Consider the following 13,472-nt stretch of genomic DNA (forward strand, 5'->3'; position numbering starts at 1 on the left):
ATACAAGCTTTGATATGTCCAATACTGAAATGCATTGCATTCGGACATCTTTATTATTGTGTTTAGCGGTAGGTTTGGTAAAAAGTATGCATTACCTCCGAATACATGTTAAAAGCTGTGCCATTTCCACAAAGTGAGAGAATAGTAAACAATAGTTAAGCAATATGTGCAGGGTAAAACACTCTTTATTTCTACCAAGTTTCAATAGCCTGCGTTTAAATATTTCTGAGATGTCAACAATAAAAGCAAGTATTCGTAGGTAAAAGTGAGAGAATAGTAAACAATAGTTAAGGTAACTTGTGCAGGGTAAAACACTCTTTATTTCTACCAAGTTTCAATAGCCTGCGTTTAAATATTTCTGAGATGTCAACAATAAAAGCAAGTATTCGTAGGTAAATTTCGGTAACCGAATGTTACCTACGAATACAATTTGACATCATGACAGTATTGTGAAACACCGCCATTCATGCCAATGCCCATATTGGTACATAATAATATAATATATGTCAATGAAAGTTGCGAATTCACATACATGCCCACCACGCAAAACTGAATACGGCTTAATTGGTGAAAAATATGTACTGAAATAGACGACGGTCTGCTCATTTGAAAGAGAAATCAGATTCAAAGAAGATTAAAAGGGGATAAATACTTGGATTTGTCAACTGTCATGTGTGCTTCATTTTAAATGTTTACCGACCTTCTAGTTTCTGAATAATTTGTGTCCAAATTGATTTATTCGAAGGTAACTTTTGACGTTTTCGCTAAGGTTACCTACGAATACCATGGAAAAACGACTGTTCTCATTGTCTCATGATCTAGACAACACATTGATGGACCCTGGTATAAAGCTAATTGTAGTTGCCCTCAAACGAAAGGCCACAAGACGTAACTGACTCCAAGATGGACTTCACAAGTCTGCAATAACGGTTTTAAGCGATTTGTGTGCAATTAAGCAAATTAAAGTCACTTTAGTGCCTTTGTTTCTTACTTCAATCTTCTTTCAATCGATGTGAAACGACATTATTAATACATGATAGGGTCTAAAGTATCAATAAACGCACATAAAGAAAATAATACATTCAAAGTGCTTTATAAAATGAAGTTTTGATTGCGATATCCACCAAAAGTCTAATTCTTATACCTACAAATACTGAAATGTTACTTACGAATACAGCATAATACATGACATGTGCAATGAAGTGTCTCTACCAATGGAAATTAATTGTCAAAACTTTAAGCGGTACCCCAGGACACTATTATTACCCATATACGGATTCATTCAACAATTATATCAAAATGAAGTGGTCAAAATCTTGCTAAAAGCATCAACAATTTTTGATCTAAGGTAATAGCATTTATTCATTTGGACGTACCATCTGAAAGAGATCTAAAACTACCATTGTATTAATACATTACCATAATAGCAAAATTTAAACCTCTAAACTCAATATACAGGCTGAGTCAAAAAGAAGTAAACTCATGTTTGAGGAGCTGTAACTCGAGATTTGCAAAAAATCTGCTAAAAATAAAAATACCACTTGAAAGAGCAAATTCTCCGCGTCTAAATAAGAAAAAGAATTGTTGCAATTGCTCACAGCAAACTAAAGTTATACTCATTTGAATACAACCACCCATTTTTGTAGCTGCACACACCTGATTGATTTTCATCCATTTCAATTTCGAAGAATCAACCCCGGAATCAGGAAAGTGCTAACAGGATTTATTGTTGAAAATACAACTTTTGCTTTTAATTAATATTCAACAAAGTCCACGACGGTACTATAGTTTGTAGGGATACCAATTCAAGTCTTTACGAACGATCCGGCAGCAGCTTGATTGGGGATTGTTGGGTAAAGGATTGAGCTGATCTTTGGTCTTGCTGTAACGCATGTCTAACTCTAGCAATGTTCACTTGTGATCTAGCAGGTCGTGGTCTGCCCGAAGCTTCCGGCTGTCTGTTCCTTAGTGTCCCATGTAATTGAGCTTGTTCACACTCTTATATACTGCTCCCTTACATGAAACCCGGTTAGCTGCAGGAAATTGGAGACGAAAAAGACGCTGAACTTCAGTGGGACTCTTAGTTTCATGATACTTCGTCGACAGAAACGTGCGCTACCGTGCGGTAAATTGTGGTGCCATGTTGTCATTTGGCCCGTATTATAATGTAGTGCAATGAGGTAAAATTCATATCGAAAAATATGTAGGAATTATTGATCGAAACCACACCTGCCACAGCACTTTATTTGCATTTGAATATCGCGCCTTATACAAATCAATATAATAGGTAGATCCCTACTTGGGAAGTGAAACCGTGTGCAGCTACAAAAATGGGTGGTTGTATTCAAATGAGTATAACTTGAGTTTGCTGTAAACAATTGCAACAATTCTTTTTTTATTTAGACGTGTAGAATTTGCTCTTTCTAGTGGTATTTTTATTTTTAACAGATTCCTTACAGATCTCGAGTAACAGCCCCTCAAACATGAGTTTACTTCTTTTTGACTCAGCCTGTAGATATTGTTAGGCGTTAGGTGTATGCGTATAATTCCTAATATTCTTGAAAACATATATCCTACTCGTTCTAATACAATGTGTACATTGATTCATACTCATTTGATAAATAAAATACAGAAACTGACCTAAATTTCATTTTCAAAAATAAACTAGCATAAATTGACTAAGATCATATTGATCGCGTTATAAAAATAAAAACAAATGTTTTCTGGTTGAGCTAGTATTTTCCTCACACCTGTGGTCTACTTTACACGAAAAAAGCGTTAAAAGGAATATTCCATTTGTTTAAAAAAAAATGCCTTAATGATGAGTAAAAAAAAAAGCCTCACTGATGAGAAAAGCGGTGAAAAAAATTGCTTTCAAAGGCAGAGAAAAAAAATCGCCTGACCTAAACTCCTAACCCCCCCGATAATATCTAATGGTGCGTCCCTTACGAGACAGCGTGGGCGATTATTATAAATCTCATTACTGAATGCAGATTATATCGCTAGGCCTATCAATGGAAGCATATCAATTTAGTCAATTATACCTATAACCTATAACAATAAACAGTTATTGCCAAGATACTATGGGAAAGAAAAAAGCAAGGTACACCAACTTGATGTGGGGAAACAAGTAAAATGCAGACTAGACAGTATGCAGGGGGACAAAAACAGCAAATGTAGGCAGAAGAAGTAGGCAAAGTTCGATAGCCAAAATTTACCAGTTCCAAGGCCCACAGAAGTAAGTGCTGAACCTGCAAAAACAACAAGGATCAATGGTAATACAAAACTGCACTAGAACAAGTGATGAAAATCACTGTGCATAAAAACAGACACGCTATAACCAAACATCCAGAGTAGGCACAAAACAGGCAAAGTTCGATGGCCAAAAATGGCCAATTCCAGAGCCCACAAAAGTGTCAGGAAAACAGTACACTGGAAGTGATGAAAATCACTGTGTACATAGCAGTCAAACACTGAACAGACAAAAAATAACCGACGTTTCGAGCAGATAAACTGCTCTTCTTCAGGGACAGACAACAAAATATAAAGCAAAAAAAAAAAAACTACATGCTGTAGTTTAAAAACAAATTCAAGTCAAAAATTGAAGGCAAGTTCAAATTGAAATAAGTAGCAAAAAAGACAGCAAACTCAGAGCAAAATAAGTTGTGTCTTCTCTCATTGAGAGCAAATTCACTACAAAGTTAGACTGGGAAACAATATGTAAATAAGCACCACCACAGGACAATAGGGTATTGTCCTAATTGACAGGAAGTGAATGTCAAGTGGGGTCGCAATCAATAGAGGTTGTAGAGAATGAATAGATAGGATAAGTGGACTAATGTCACTCAAACTGCAATATTATGAGAAAAGTAATGCATATTAAATAAAGAACAAATAATGTTTATAGACCTACACAAAACATGTATAGTGAAAAATAAGCCAAAAATTGCTGGATAAAACACAAGTTAATGATGGTCTCAAATATTAAAGTGTAATATGCATACTGAAAAGAAGGGGAGGTAGAAAAACAGAGAAAGTAAGAAAGCATGTGGTCCATGCATGATAAAACTTAATTTCAGTGCATGTACAGATATAAGCCTGCGGATGAAAGTGAAAAAGCCAAAAATCACTAAAACCAAAGCACAGTGAAATACCGTTGCAAATTGACATGAAATATGTCAAAATAGGTAGTGATACAGGGACCGCTAAAAGCTGGAAAAATATTAGCAAGCAACGAGGCCTACAATAAGAAAGCCAAATGTGAATTGACACATCAAACATTTAGGCCTACATGTAGGTCCAGTAATAAATGCTAACAAGATCCATAGGCCTAAAGATACACTGGCATGTTAATCTTTAACATTTAAGCCAAGTGGTTGGGTTGTCTGAAGTTTAGAGATCCAGTCTTTCTCAAGTTTCTTTCGCATGAAAGTGTCAGTCTTTGGGGGTTTGTCAATACACATGACAGTAATGTGATTTGCAGAATGTCCTGGGAGGTTGAAATGTTTAGCTACTGGTGTATTTCTGTTAAGACGAGCATCGGCACAATGCTCAGTCAGTCTGGTTTTCAGGCTACGACCAGTCTCTCCCACATACTGCACTTGACAATTAGCACATGTGATAAGGTAGACCACATTCTCACTCTGACAACTGAGGTGTTTGTGGATGACATGACTTTCACCTGTGGAAGAACTAGTGAAAGACGACCCTTTCTTGGTGTGTGCGACTGGTGAGCCACCACCCCATTTAGGTTTAGAGTGGATCTCATGATTACATAAAGTACATGAGCCACATGCAATCGAGCCTCTGTGAGGAGGTTGGGCTGGAGGTAGGGATGAACGTACAATCATGTCCTTGATGTTAGCACTTCTCCGATAAGCTACCATGGGTAGGTTAGGAATAGCCTTCTTACATCTATCTGAAGAATGCAAGATACGCAAGTGTTTGTGAAGTATCTGAGAAAGTTTGGGAAGCGAAGGATGGTAAGTGATGACCAGTGGAATGCGTTCTGGATTATCAGAGTCTGGCGTCTTAGGCTCGAGAGCATCAGATCTAGGAATCTCTAGAGCTTTGTTGATTTGTCTGTTGATAACAGAACCAGGATAGCCTCTGGCCTTTAGAAAGCATTCAAGTTCAACTTTTCTCTTCTGAAGCGTCTCAGGGGAGGAGCAGATGCGGTTCAACCGGAAAGCCAAGCTGTACGGAAGACTTGACTTGGTATGCTTGGGATGACAGGAAGTCCAGTGAAGAAACTGATGTGAATCAGTGGGTTTAGAGTACAGGTCCGTGTGGAGAGTATCATCTCTGATGGATACCAGTACATCTAGGAAGGGTATTTCCTTGGTAGAAGATTCAGAGGTAAACTTGATAGTTGGATGGAATGAATTGCAGAAGTTGACAAAGTGCTGAAGTTCATCAGGTCCATGTGTCCACAGAAAGAAAATATCATCGATATATCTCATCCACATGAGGGGTTTCTTGGAGATTGAAGAGAGCAGACGTTCTTCAAGACGGCCCATGAAAAGACAGGCCATAGAGGGCGCCATTTTCGTTCCCATACTGGTCCCAAATATTTGCTTGTAGTTTGTGCTGTCAAATGTGAAATTATTGCAAGTAAGAACAATTTCCATGAGGTCACAGAAAGCATCAAGTTGGTCAGGAGAGTAAGTGGGTTCAAGAAAAGAACGACATGCATCTATACCCTCGTTAGCCGGGATATTAGTGTATAGGGCTGAAACATCCATAGTGCAAAGTATGGTGTTAGGCGCAAGGGGCCCATGTGCGTTAACGGCCTTTAGCTTGCGAAGGAAATCCATGTCATCCTGAACATACGATGGCAAAGTAGAGACATGAGGTTTGAGATGGTGGTCAATGAAAAGAGAAACCTTCTCTGTGACGCTGCCATTGGCACTAACTATTGGACGACCAACTGGTATAGAGTCAAAATGTTTGTGGATCTTAGGTAGAGTATAAAATCTACCTGGTTTGGGACGTTTGGGTGTGAGCGCAACCTTGTGATCATGATCTATAAGGTCCACCTCCAAGGCTTTGTTAAGACCTTTACACACACGTTTTTCAAATTCAGGGGTAGGATCATGGTCAAGTTGTTGGTAGTGATCAGAGTTGCTGAGTTGTCTTAAACACTCGTGAACATAACTTTCCCTGTCTTGAATGACAACTGCAGAACCTTTATCAGCCTCCTTGATAACAATACTACGATTATTTTTGATATCATGCAGAGCCTTGTTATCATCACGAGAGATGTTCCGATATGTTTTAGGCTTTATCCCTTGGATAATGTCTGCCTTAACCTCAGTGATATAAGCATCAAGAAATGGATCTTGACCAGCATTGGGTGTGAAAAGACTTTCCCGCTTCAAGAGTGGATGATTAAGAAGACTTTCATCAGTCGTAGGAGTGGTGTTAGTGTTCTCCTCATCGTCTCTGTGAAAGTGAACTTTAAGACGAAGTCGGCGGGCAAATTTATCCAAGTCCGTACGAAGCTCAAGATCATCAAGAGAGGTACTTGTCGGACAAAATTTCAGCCCGCGGGATAGAACAGAGGCTTCATGTTCGGTAAGACTGTGGGAAGACAAGTTGACAACACTCTTGTTATATATAGATACTATGGTTTATTCCCAAAAGAATGAGGACAGATATTGCTTATACTGCATTGTATAATTCAGTAAAGAGTTTTCAGTTGAAAATATTTTAAAGCTAAAGAAAACCATTTATCTCAGAAGATTTATTTGTGCCAAATATTCATATTTTTTATGAGAAATTGTGTCAATTAGTAATGAAATAATAGATAAACCGAGATTCCAAAAATAAAAAATTATGTGATATTCAAATGTCTCTACAATTGCTTGAAGTTAAAGACTCCCATATTGAAAACATAAGTTCGTTAAAACACGATTTATTTGATATATGTGACGTGACACGATCAAGCGAAATGAGTCGGATATCGCTAATATCGATTTTGAGATATTGGCATAGAAAATGCTAAAATTCTTTTTGTTTTGTACTAAAATTCTTTTAATAATGTTTTGATTTTAATCTAAGGGCAACCCTGCAATTTATTGTGTTTTCAATATTGGATATACCTGGCCTTGTGCCAAATGTTAGATATAAATAAATAAATAAAAAATTAGTTTATATTGTTTTCAGCAATTAATAGATTTACCTAACTTCGCAACAAAAAGTCATATCAACATGCGTTTTCAGTTTCTGAAAGCTCTAAATGTCCTCTTTAGAACTCATTTTCGACCAGGGTCGACATGTGACTCATTCCCCTTGATCATGTCACATATTGAGGCAAATATTTTAAGCATTCGTGTGATGTTCAATTTCAAGATACATGTGATACATGTACTATTAAGCGATGTTTCAATGAGGTTATGTGAGCAATAAAGCTGAATTGATACTTCATTGCTGATCGAGGAGCGAATTGTATTTTGCTAATGTTCAGCACGCTTTTCCCAAGACAACAAAAAGCTCTCTACCTCATTGACTAAAAACTATTAAACTACGGCTTAGCGATGTCGTAAAATACCAGCTTCGCAGATTGAGGTGAACTGATGGGTACCGACTAGTGAACTCCAGATTGAAAGAGCGCAATATGCGATTTAAGCAGATTTGTCAGACCTGAGAGTGCTTGGTTTGGTGACATCCCGCTATCTCTAAGGTCCGCTATCTCTAAGGTTCGCTATCTCTAAGGTTCGCTATCACTAACGTGTAAAGTCTATGGAGATCAGAATCCCGCTATCTCTAATAGAGAAAAGGGTTCGCTATACCTAAAAAAGGGTCCGCTACTTCTAAGGTTCGATATCACTAATTTAGAATAAGGTTCGCTAGTTCTAATGTTCGATATCACTAATTATAAATAAGGTTAGCTATCACTAATTTAAAATAAGGTTCGCTATCACTAATTTTGAATAAGGTCCGCTATCACTAATCTATTGAAGGTTCGCTATCTGTAAGGTTCGTTATCACTAATTCCAATAAAGGTCCGCTATACCTAAGGTTCGCTATCACTAATTTTTGTTTCAGGTTCGCTATCCCTAATTAATTAAGGTTCGCTATCTCTAAGGTTCGTTATCACTAATTTCGATTAAGGTTCGCTATACCTAAGGTTCGTTATCACTAATCTTAAATAAGGTCCACTATCTCTAATTTTAAATAAGGTCCGCTATCTCTAATTTCAAATAATGTCCGCTATCTCTAATTTTAAATAAGGACCGCTATAGTGAACCTTATTTAAAATTAGAGATAGCGAACCTTATTTAAAATTAGAGATAGCGAACCTTATTTAAAATTAGAGATAGCGAACCTTATTTGAAATTAGTGATAGCGAACCTTAGGGATACCGGGATTGTTAAAATTAGAGATAGCGGACCTTATTTTAAATTAGTGATAGCGAACCTTAGAGATAGCGAACCTTCAATAAATTAGTGATAGCGGACCTTATTTAAAATTAGAGATACCTTACCTTTTTCAAAATTAGTGATATCGAACCTTAGGTATAGCGAACCTTTTCTTAATTAGTGTAATTAGTGATAACGAACCTTAGAGATAGAGAACCTTAGAGATAGCGAACCTTAGAGATAGCGAACCGTAACCCTTGGTTTATGGCTCATTGTGGCGAGTAATGTCAGACGCCGAGTGAAGGCTTACTCGAGCTGGCCTGTGAGATTTTGTAATATACACCAAGTGAAAGCAAACAACTCCCTAACCTGCAGTCAGAGATCTTTTATATAAGGCGTGGTATGACTAATAATAGTGATTACGCAATAAATAGATAGAGCCGTTGCTATTCTTATGCTATTTGAGCTATAAAAAAGGCTGAAGCGTCAAAATACACATATTTACATGTGTAAATAAAGAAGTGCTCAGCAATAAATGAATAGTTCAATGCTATTTACGTGTGTTGTATTGAAATACAGATTTGTTAGAGTTGTTTCTCTAGTGAATTGAACTTTTATATAACTCGTTCTGATTCATTCTTTCAATTTCCTTTTTAGAGTAAAATTGGAATATGTCTTACTAACATTTTCCGGGTGCACCGAAACGCTCAAATGGGAGAATGCAATTGAAATCCATATAACCCCTATATGGATGTAGATTCAAAAGGAGTCGTACATTTAGGTAACCCTATTTGAAATTCATAAAACCTGTGTGGAAAATCAAAGACCATGTCTTCAACAGGTGGTGTATGGATTTTGTGATCACAGTGAATCTTTCGTGGAGCTGTTTTTCAACATATTTATTATCACCCTCGCGTGAAAATTCAATAGCAGCTAGAACGGCGATGTCGACTCTGGAGTCAGAAATTTGACTACCAAGAGCAACCGCTGGCGGCGCATCGTATTGTGAAACGCGATAATTGAAAAAGCATACACAAAGCAATGCGGTAGGTTAAATACCACTTCCGTTTATAATGATAAAAAAACGGGATCAACAGGATATACTTGGAAATATTCAGGTAAATATTCAGACCAACATAAGCAAAAACTCAACCTCATTGACTAAAAACTATTAAACTACGGCTTAGCGATGTCGTAAAATACCAGCTTCGCAGATTGAGGTGAACTGATGGGTACCGACTAGTGAACTCCAGATTGAAAGAGCGCAATATGCGATTTAAGCAGATTTGTCAGACCTGAGAGTGCTTGGTTTGGTGACATCCCGCTATCTCTAAGGTCCGCTATCTCTAAGGTTCGCTATCTCTAAGGTTCGCTATCACTAACGTGTAAAGTCTATGGAGATCAGAATCCCGCTATCTCTAATAGAGAAAAGGGTTCGCTATACCTAAAAAAGGGTCCGCTACTTCTAAGGTTCGATATCACTAATTTAGAATAAGGTTCGCTAGTTCTAATGTTCGATATCACTAATTATAAATAAGGTTAGCTATCACTAATTTAAAATAAGGTTCGCTATCACTAATTTTGAATAAGGTCCGCTATCACTAATCTATTGAAGGTTCGCTATCTGTAAGGTTCGTTATCACTAATTCCAATAAAGGTCCGCTATACCTAAGGTTCGCTATCACTAATTTTTGTTTCAGGTTCGCTATCCCTAATTAATTAAGGTTCGCTATCTCTAAGGTTCGTTATCACTAATTTCGATTAAGGTTCGCTATACCTAAGGTTCGTTATCACTAATCTTAAATAAGGTCCACTATCTCTAATTTTAAATAAGGTCCGCTATCTCTAATTTCAAATAATGTCCGCTATCTCTAATTTTAAATAAGGACCGCTATAGTGAACCTTATTTAAAATTAGAGATAGCGAACCTTATTTAAAATTAGAGATAGCGAACCTTATTTAAAATTAGAGATAGCGAACCTTATTTGAAATTAGTGATAGCGAACCTTAGGGATACCGGGATTGTTAAAATTAGAGATAGCGGACCTTATTTTAAATTAGTGATAGCGAACCTTAGAGATAGCGAACCTTCAATAAATTAGTGATAGCGGACCTTATTTAAAATTAGAGATACCTTACCTTTTTCAAAATTAGTGATATCGAACCTTAGGTATAGCGAACCTTTTTCGTAATTAGTGATAACGAACCTTAGAGATAGAGAACCTTAGAGATAGCGAACCTTAGAGATAGCGAACCGTAACCCTTGGTTTATGGCTCATTGTGGCGAGTAATGTCAGACGCCGAGTGAAGGCTTACTCGAGCTGGCCTGTGAGATTTTGTAATATACACCAAGTGAAAGCAAACAACTCCCTAACCTGCAGTCAGAGATCTTTTATATAAGGCGTGGTATGACTAATAATAGTGATTACGCAATAAATAGATAGAGCCGTTGCTATTCTTATGCTATTTGAGCTATAAAAAAGGCTGAAGCGTCAAAATACACATATTTACATGTGTAAATAAAGAAGTGCTCAGCAATAAATGAATAGTTCAATGCTATTTACGTGTGTTGTATTGAAATACAGATTTGTTAGAGTTGTTTCTCTAGTGAATTGAACTTTTATATAACTCGTTCTGATTCATTCTTTCAATTTCCTTTTTAGAGTAAAATTGGAATATGTCTTACTAACATTTTCCGGGTGCACCGAAACGCTCAAATGGGAGAATGCAATTGAAATCCATATAACCCCTATATGGATGTAGATTCAAAAGGAGTCGTACATTTAGGTAACCCTATTTGAAATTCATAAAACCTGTGTGGAAAATCAAAGACCATGTCTTCAACAGGTGGTGTATGGATTTTGTGATCACAGTGAATCTTTCGTGGAGCTGTTTTTCAACATATTTATTATCACCCTCGCGTGAAAATTCAATAGCAGCTAGAACGGCGATGTCGACTCTGGAGTCAGAAATTTGACTACCAAGAGCAACCGCTGGCGGCGCATCGTATTGTGAAACGCGATAATTGAAAAAGCATACACAAAGCAATGCGGTAGGTTAAATACCACTTCCGTTTATAATGATAAAAAAACGGGATCAACAGGATATACTTGGAAATATTCAGGTAAATATTCAGACCAACATAAGCAAAAACTCAACCTCAATTCTTCTGAAAAGTAAACGTTCCTTTATAATCATCAAAATTTGGACTACTTTGTAATTTGAAATGAGACTACACAGCATTTCAAATAAATACAAAATAAATAAATACCAAACATATCAACATTTCTTCCAGTTGAATTCGTCTGCATCGAATTAAATGAATTACAATTTGTGCAAGAATTTAATTTCGTCCATGCCCAAGAACCGCCTGCAAGGTCACCCGATTTGATCCATTAGAATATGAGTGGCAAGTTTTCCGTGTCACGGAAAAACGGACACATTCAAGGAATTTCAGAAAAAAACGGAAAACACGGAAATTCGCGGAAAACGTGTTTTATCCTTTAGAAAAAAAAATCGAAGAAAACATAATGAGATGTGTGGTTAAAATAATAAAATAATGAAAATGAAGTCCGTATTCAAAGATATCAGGCTTAAAACAACTAAGAAGATAGTGCAAGTAACTATATCCCGAATGTGAACACGGAATTGAAATTACATCACGGAAAATCACGGAATTTAGTATTTAAAACCACGCACGGAAAATCGCGGAATTCGGTGTTTTAAATCACGGAAAACTTGCCACTCTACATTAGTTTACCTTTTATTTGTTTACATTAAGGCCAGGATGTACCGATACACCGCCAGCAAGCATCCAGGACAATAGGGATAGAATCACGGCAGCGGCCCAACAACTGAGCAGACAGTCAATAGACTAGCAGTAGCTGTAGGCGCTAATTTAAGATGTATTTTCAAATCAGTGTACACAAAAGCTACTAAGGAATGTATTGTATAATTAATTATTCATCTGTGACTTATACTTCGAAGAAAATATTGAAATCACGAGACAAGTTGTTTCGGATAACTCAGAATTTGCCGCCACTAGAAACCGCTACCAGACGATCAACACAAGTTCCCGCTAGCTCTGAATTTGTTATATGCATTAGTAATATGGTAACTCAGGGATAGAAGCGAAATAAATGCGAATTTTGTATTGAGCACGAATTGTGTTTTTAATATATATTGTCTAGGCACGATGTCAAAATCTGGCTGAGACACTTGTAAACCTTTGTATCCTAGTCTTTTTTGTTAAGGGCACCTAAACAATTATGGTATTCAGTTTAACTGAAAGTATGTCAGTGTCTCGCCCAGCTGATCTCGCCACGAACAAGTAAATTTGGCAGGTCTGAGTTTTAATCCCATCTAGTTCAGTTAAAAAAACGAGAAAGCAACTTCTAACTGACGTACTAAAAAATACTATGTTGAAAATTCAAAAAAATGTTCCAAGGGATGAAATTTATACATGGTTCAAATGTCAAAACTGCTCAGAATTTGTCAAAACATGCCAAAGTATCCCTCTGGTCACAACGATTGAGAAAGTGTGCAGTTTGACTTATCTACGACATACGGTTCTGGAGTTATAAACGTCAGTTTATTTGGCCAGAAACTAAAAATGTTTGTCATTTAAGTCAAAGAAGGACCACTTCTCAACTTCTAGGATGTTTCGTTATCTAGCAAACATCGCAAAAAAGGTCGCAAAAAAGGTCATGGTCAATAATGAGCTGATTTGCATAAATGCTAATTAATTATGCAAATATGCAAATTAGGGGGCGGCTTCACTATATAATATATTAGAACATATTAGAAACACTTTGACCAAGTTTCAGGGCAAAATTATGCAAAATAAAAGTACCCTGAACATTTATGCATGGGTTTTTAGCAAAATATTGGCAAAAATTATATGTTAATGAGCTGCTCCACTCATTTTAGCTCATTAACTTTATTGATTATTGATAAAAACAATAAGATACAAAGAAAATATAAATTAATATATTTTGAAAACCGAATATCCGATTGACTCCAAACAAAAGGCATATTGATCAGGGTACTTTGCTCTACCCAATTAATCGGTTTAAAACATGTTTAGACCACTTTTATAATGCCTCCATA

The 13,472-nt window shown here is 36.7% G+C and overlaps 1 protein-coding gene across 1 annotated transcript in view; it reads right to left on the reverse strand.

Moving 5' to 3' along the window:
- Positions 1–3,030: 3,030 nt before the first annotated feature.
- Positions 3,031–13,472, reverse strand: part of LOC140142351 (uncharacterized) — a 44,144-nt gene continuing 33,702 nt past the window's right edge. Inside the window, exons 2-3 of the mRNA XM_072164320.1 lie at positions 4,515–6,582; positions 3,031–3,051 (exon numbers count right to left, since the gene is read on the reverse strand). Coding sequence (XP_072020421.1) covers positions 3,031–3,051; positions 4,515–6,582 — 2,089 coding nt within the window. The remainder of the gene's footprint in view (positions 3,052–4,514; positions 6,583–13,472) is intronic.

The sequence above is a fragment of the Amphiura filiformis genome, chromosome 2, assembly GCF_039555335.1.
Source record: "Amphiura filiformis chromosome 2, Afil_fr2py, whole genome shotgun sequence".
In the NCBI taxonomy this organism is placed as follows: domain Eukaryota; kingdom Metazoa; phylum Echinodermata; class Ophiuroidea; order Amphilepidida; family Amphiuridae; genus Amphiura; species Amphiura filiformis.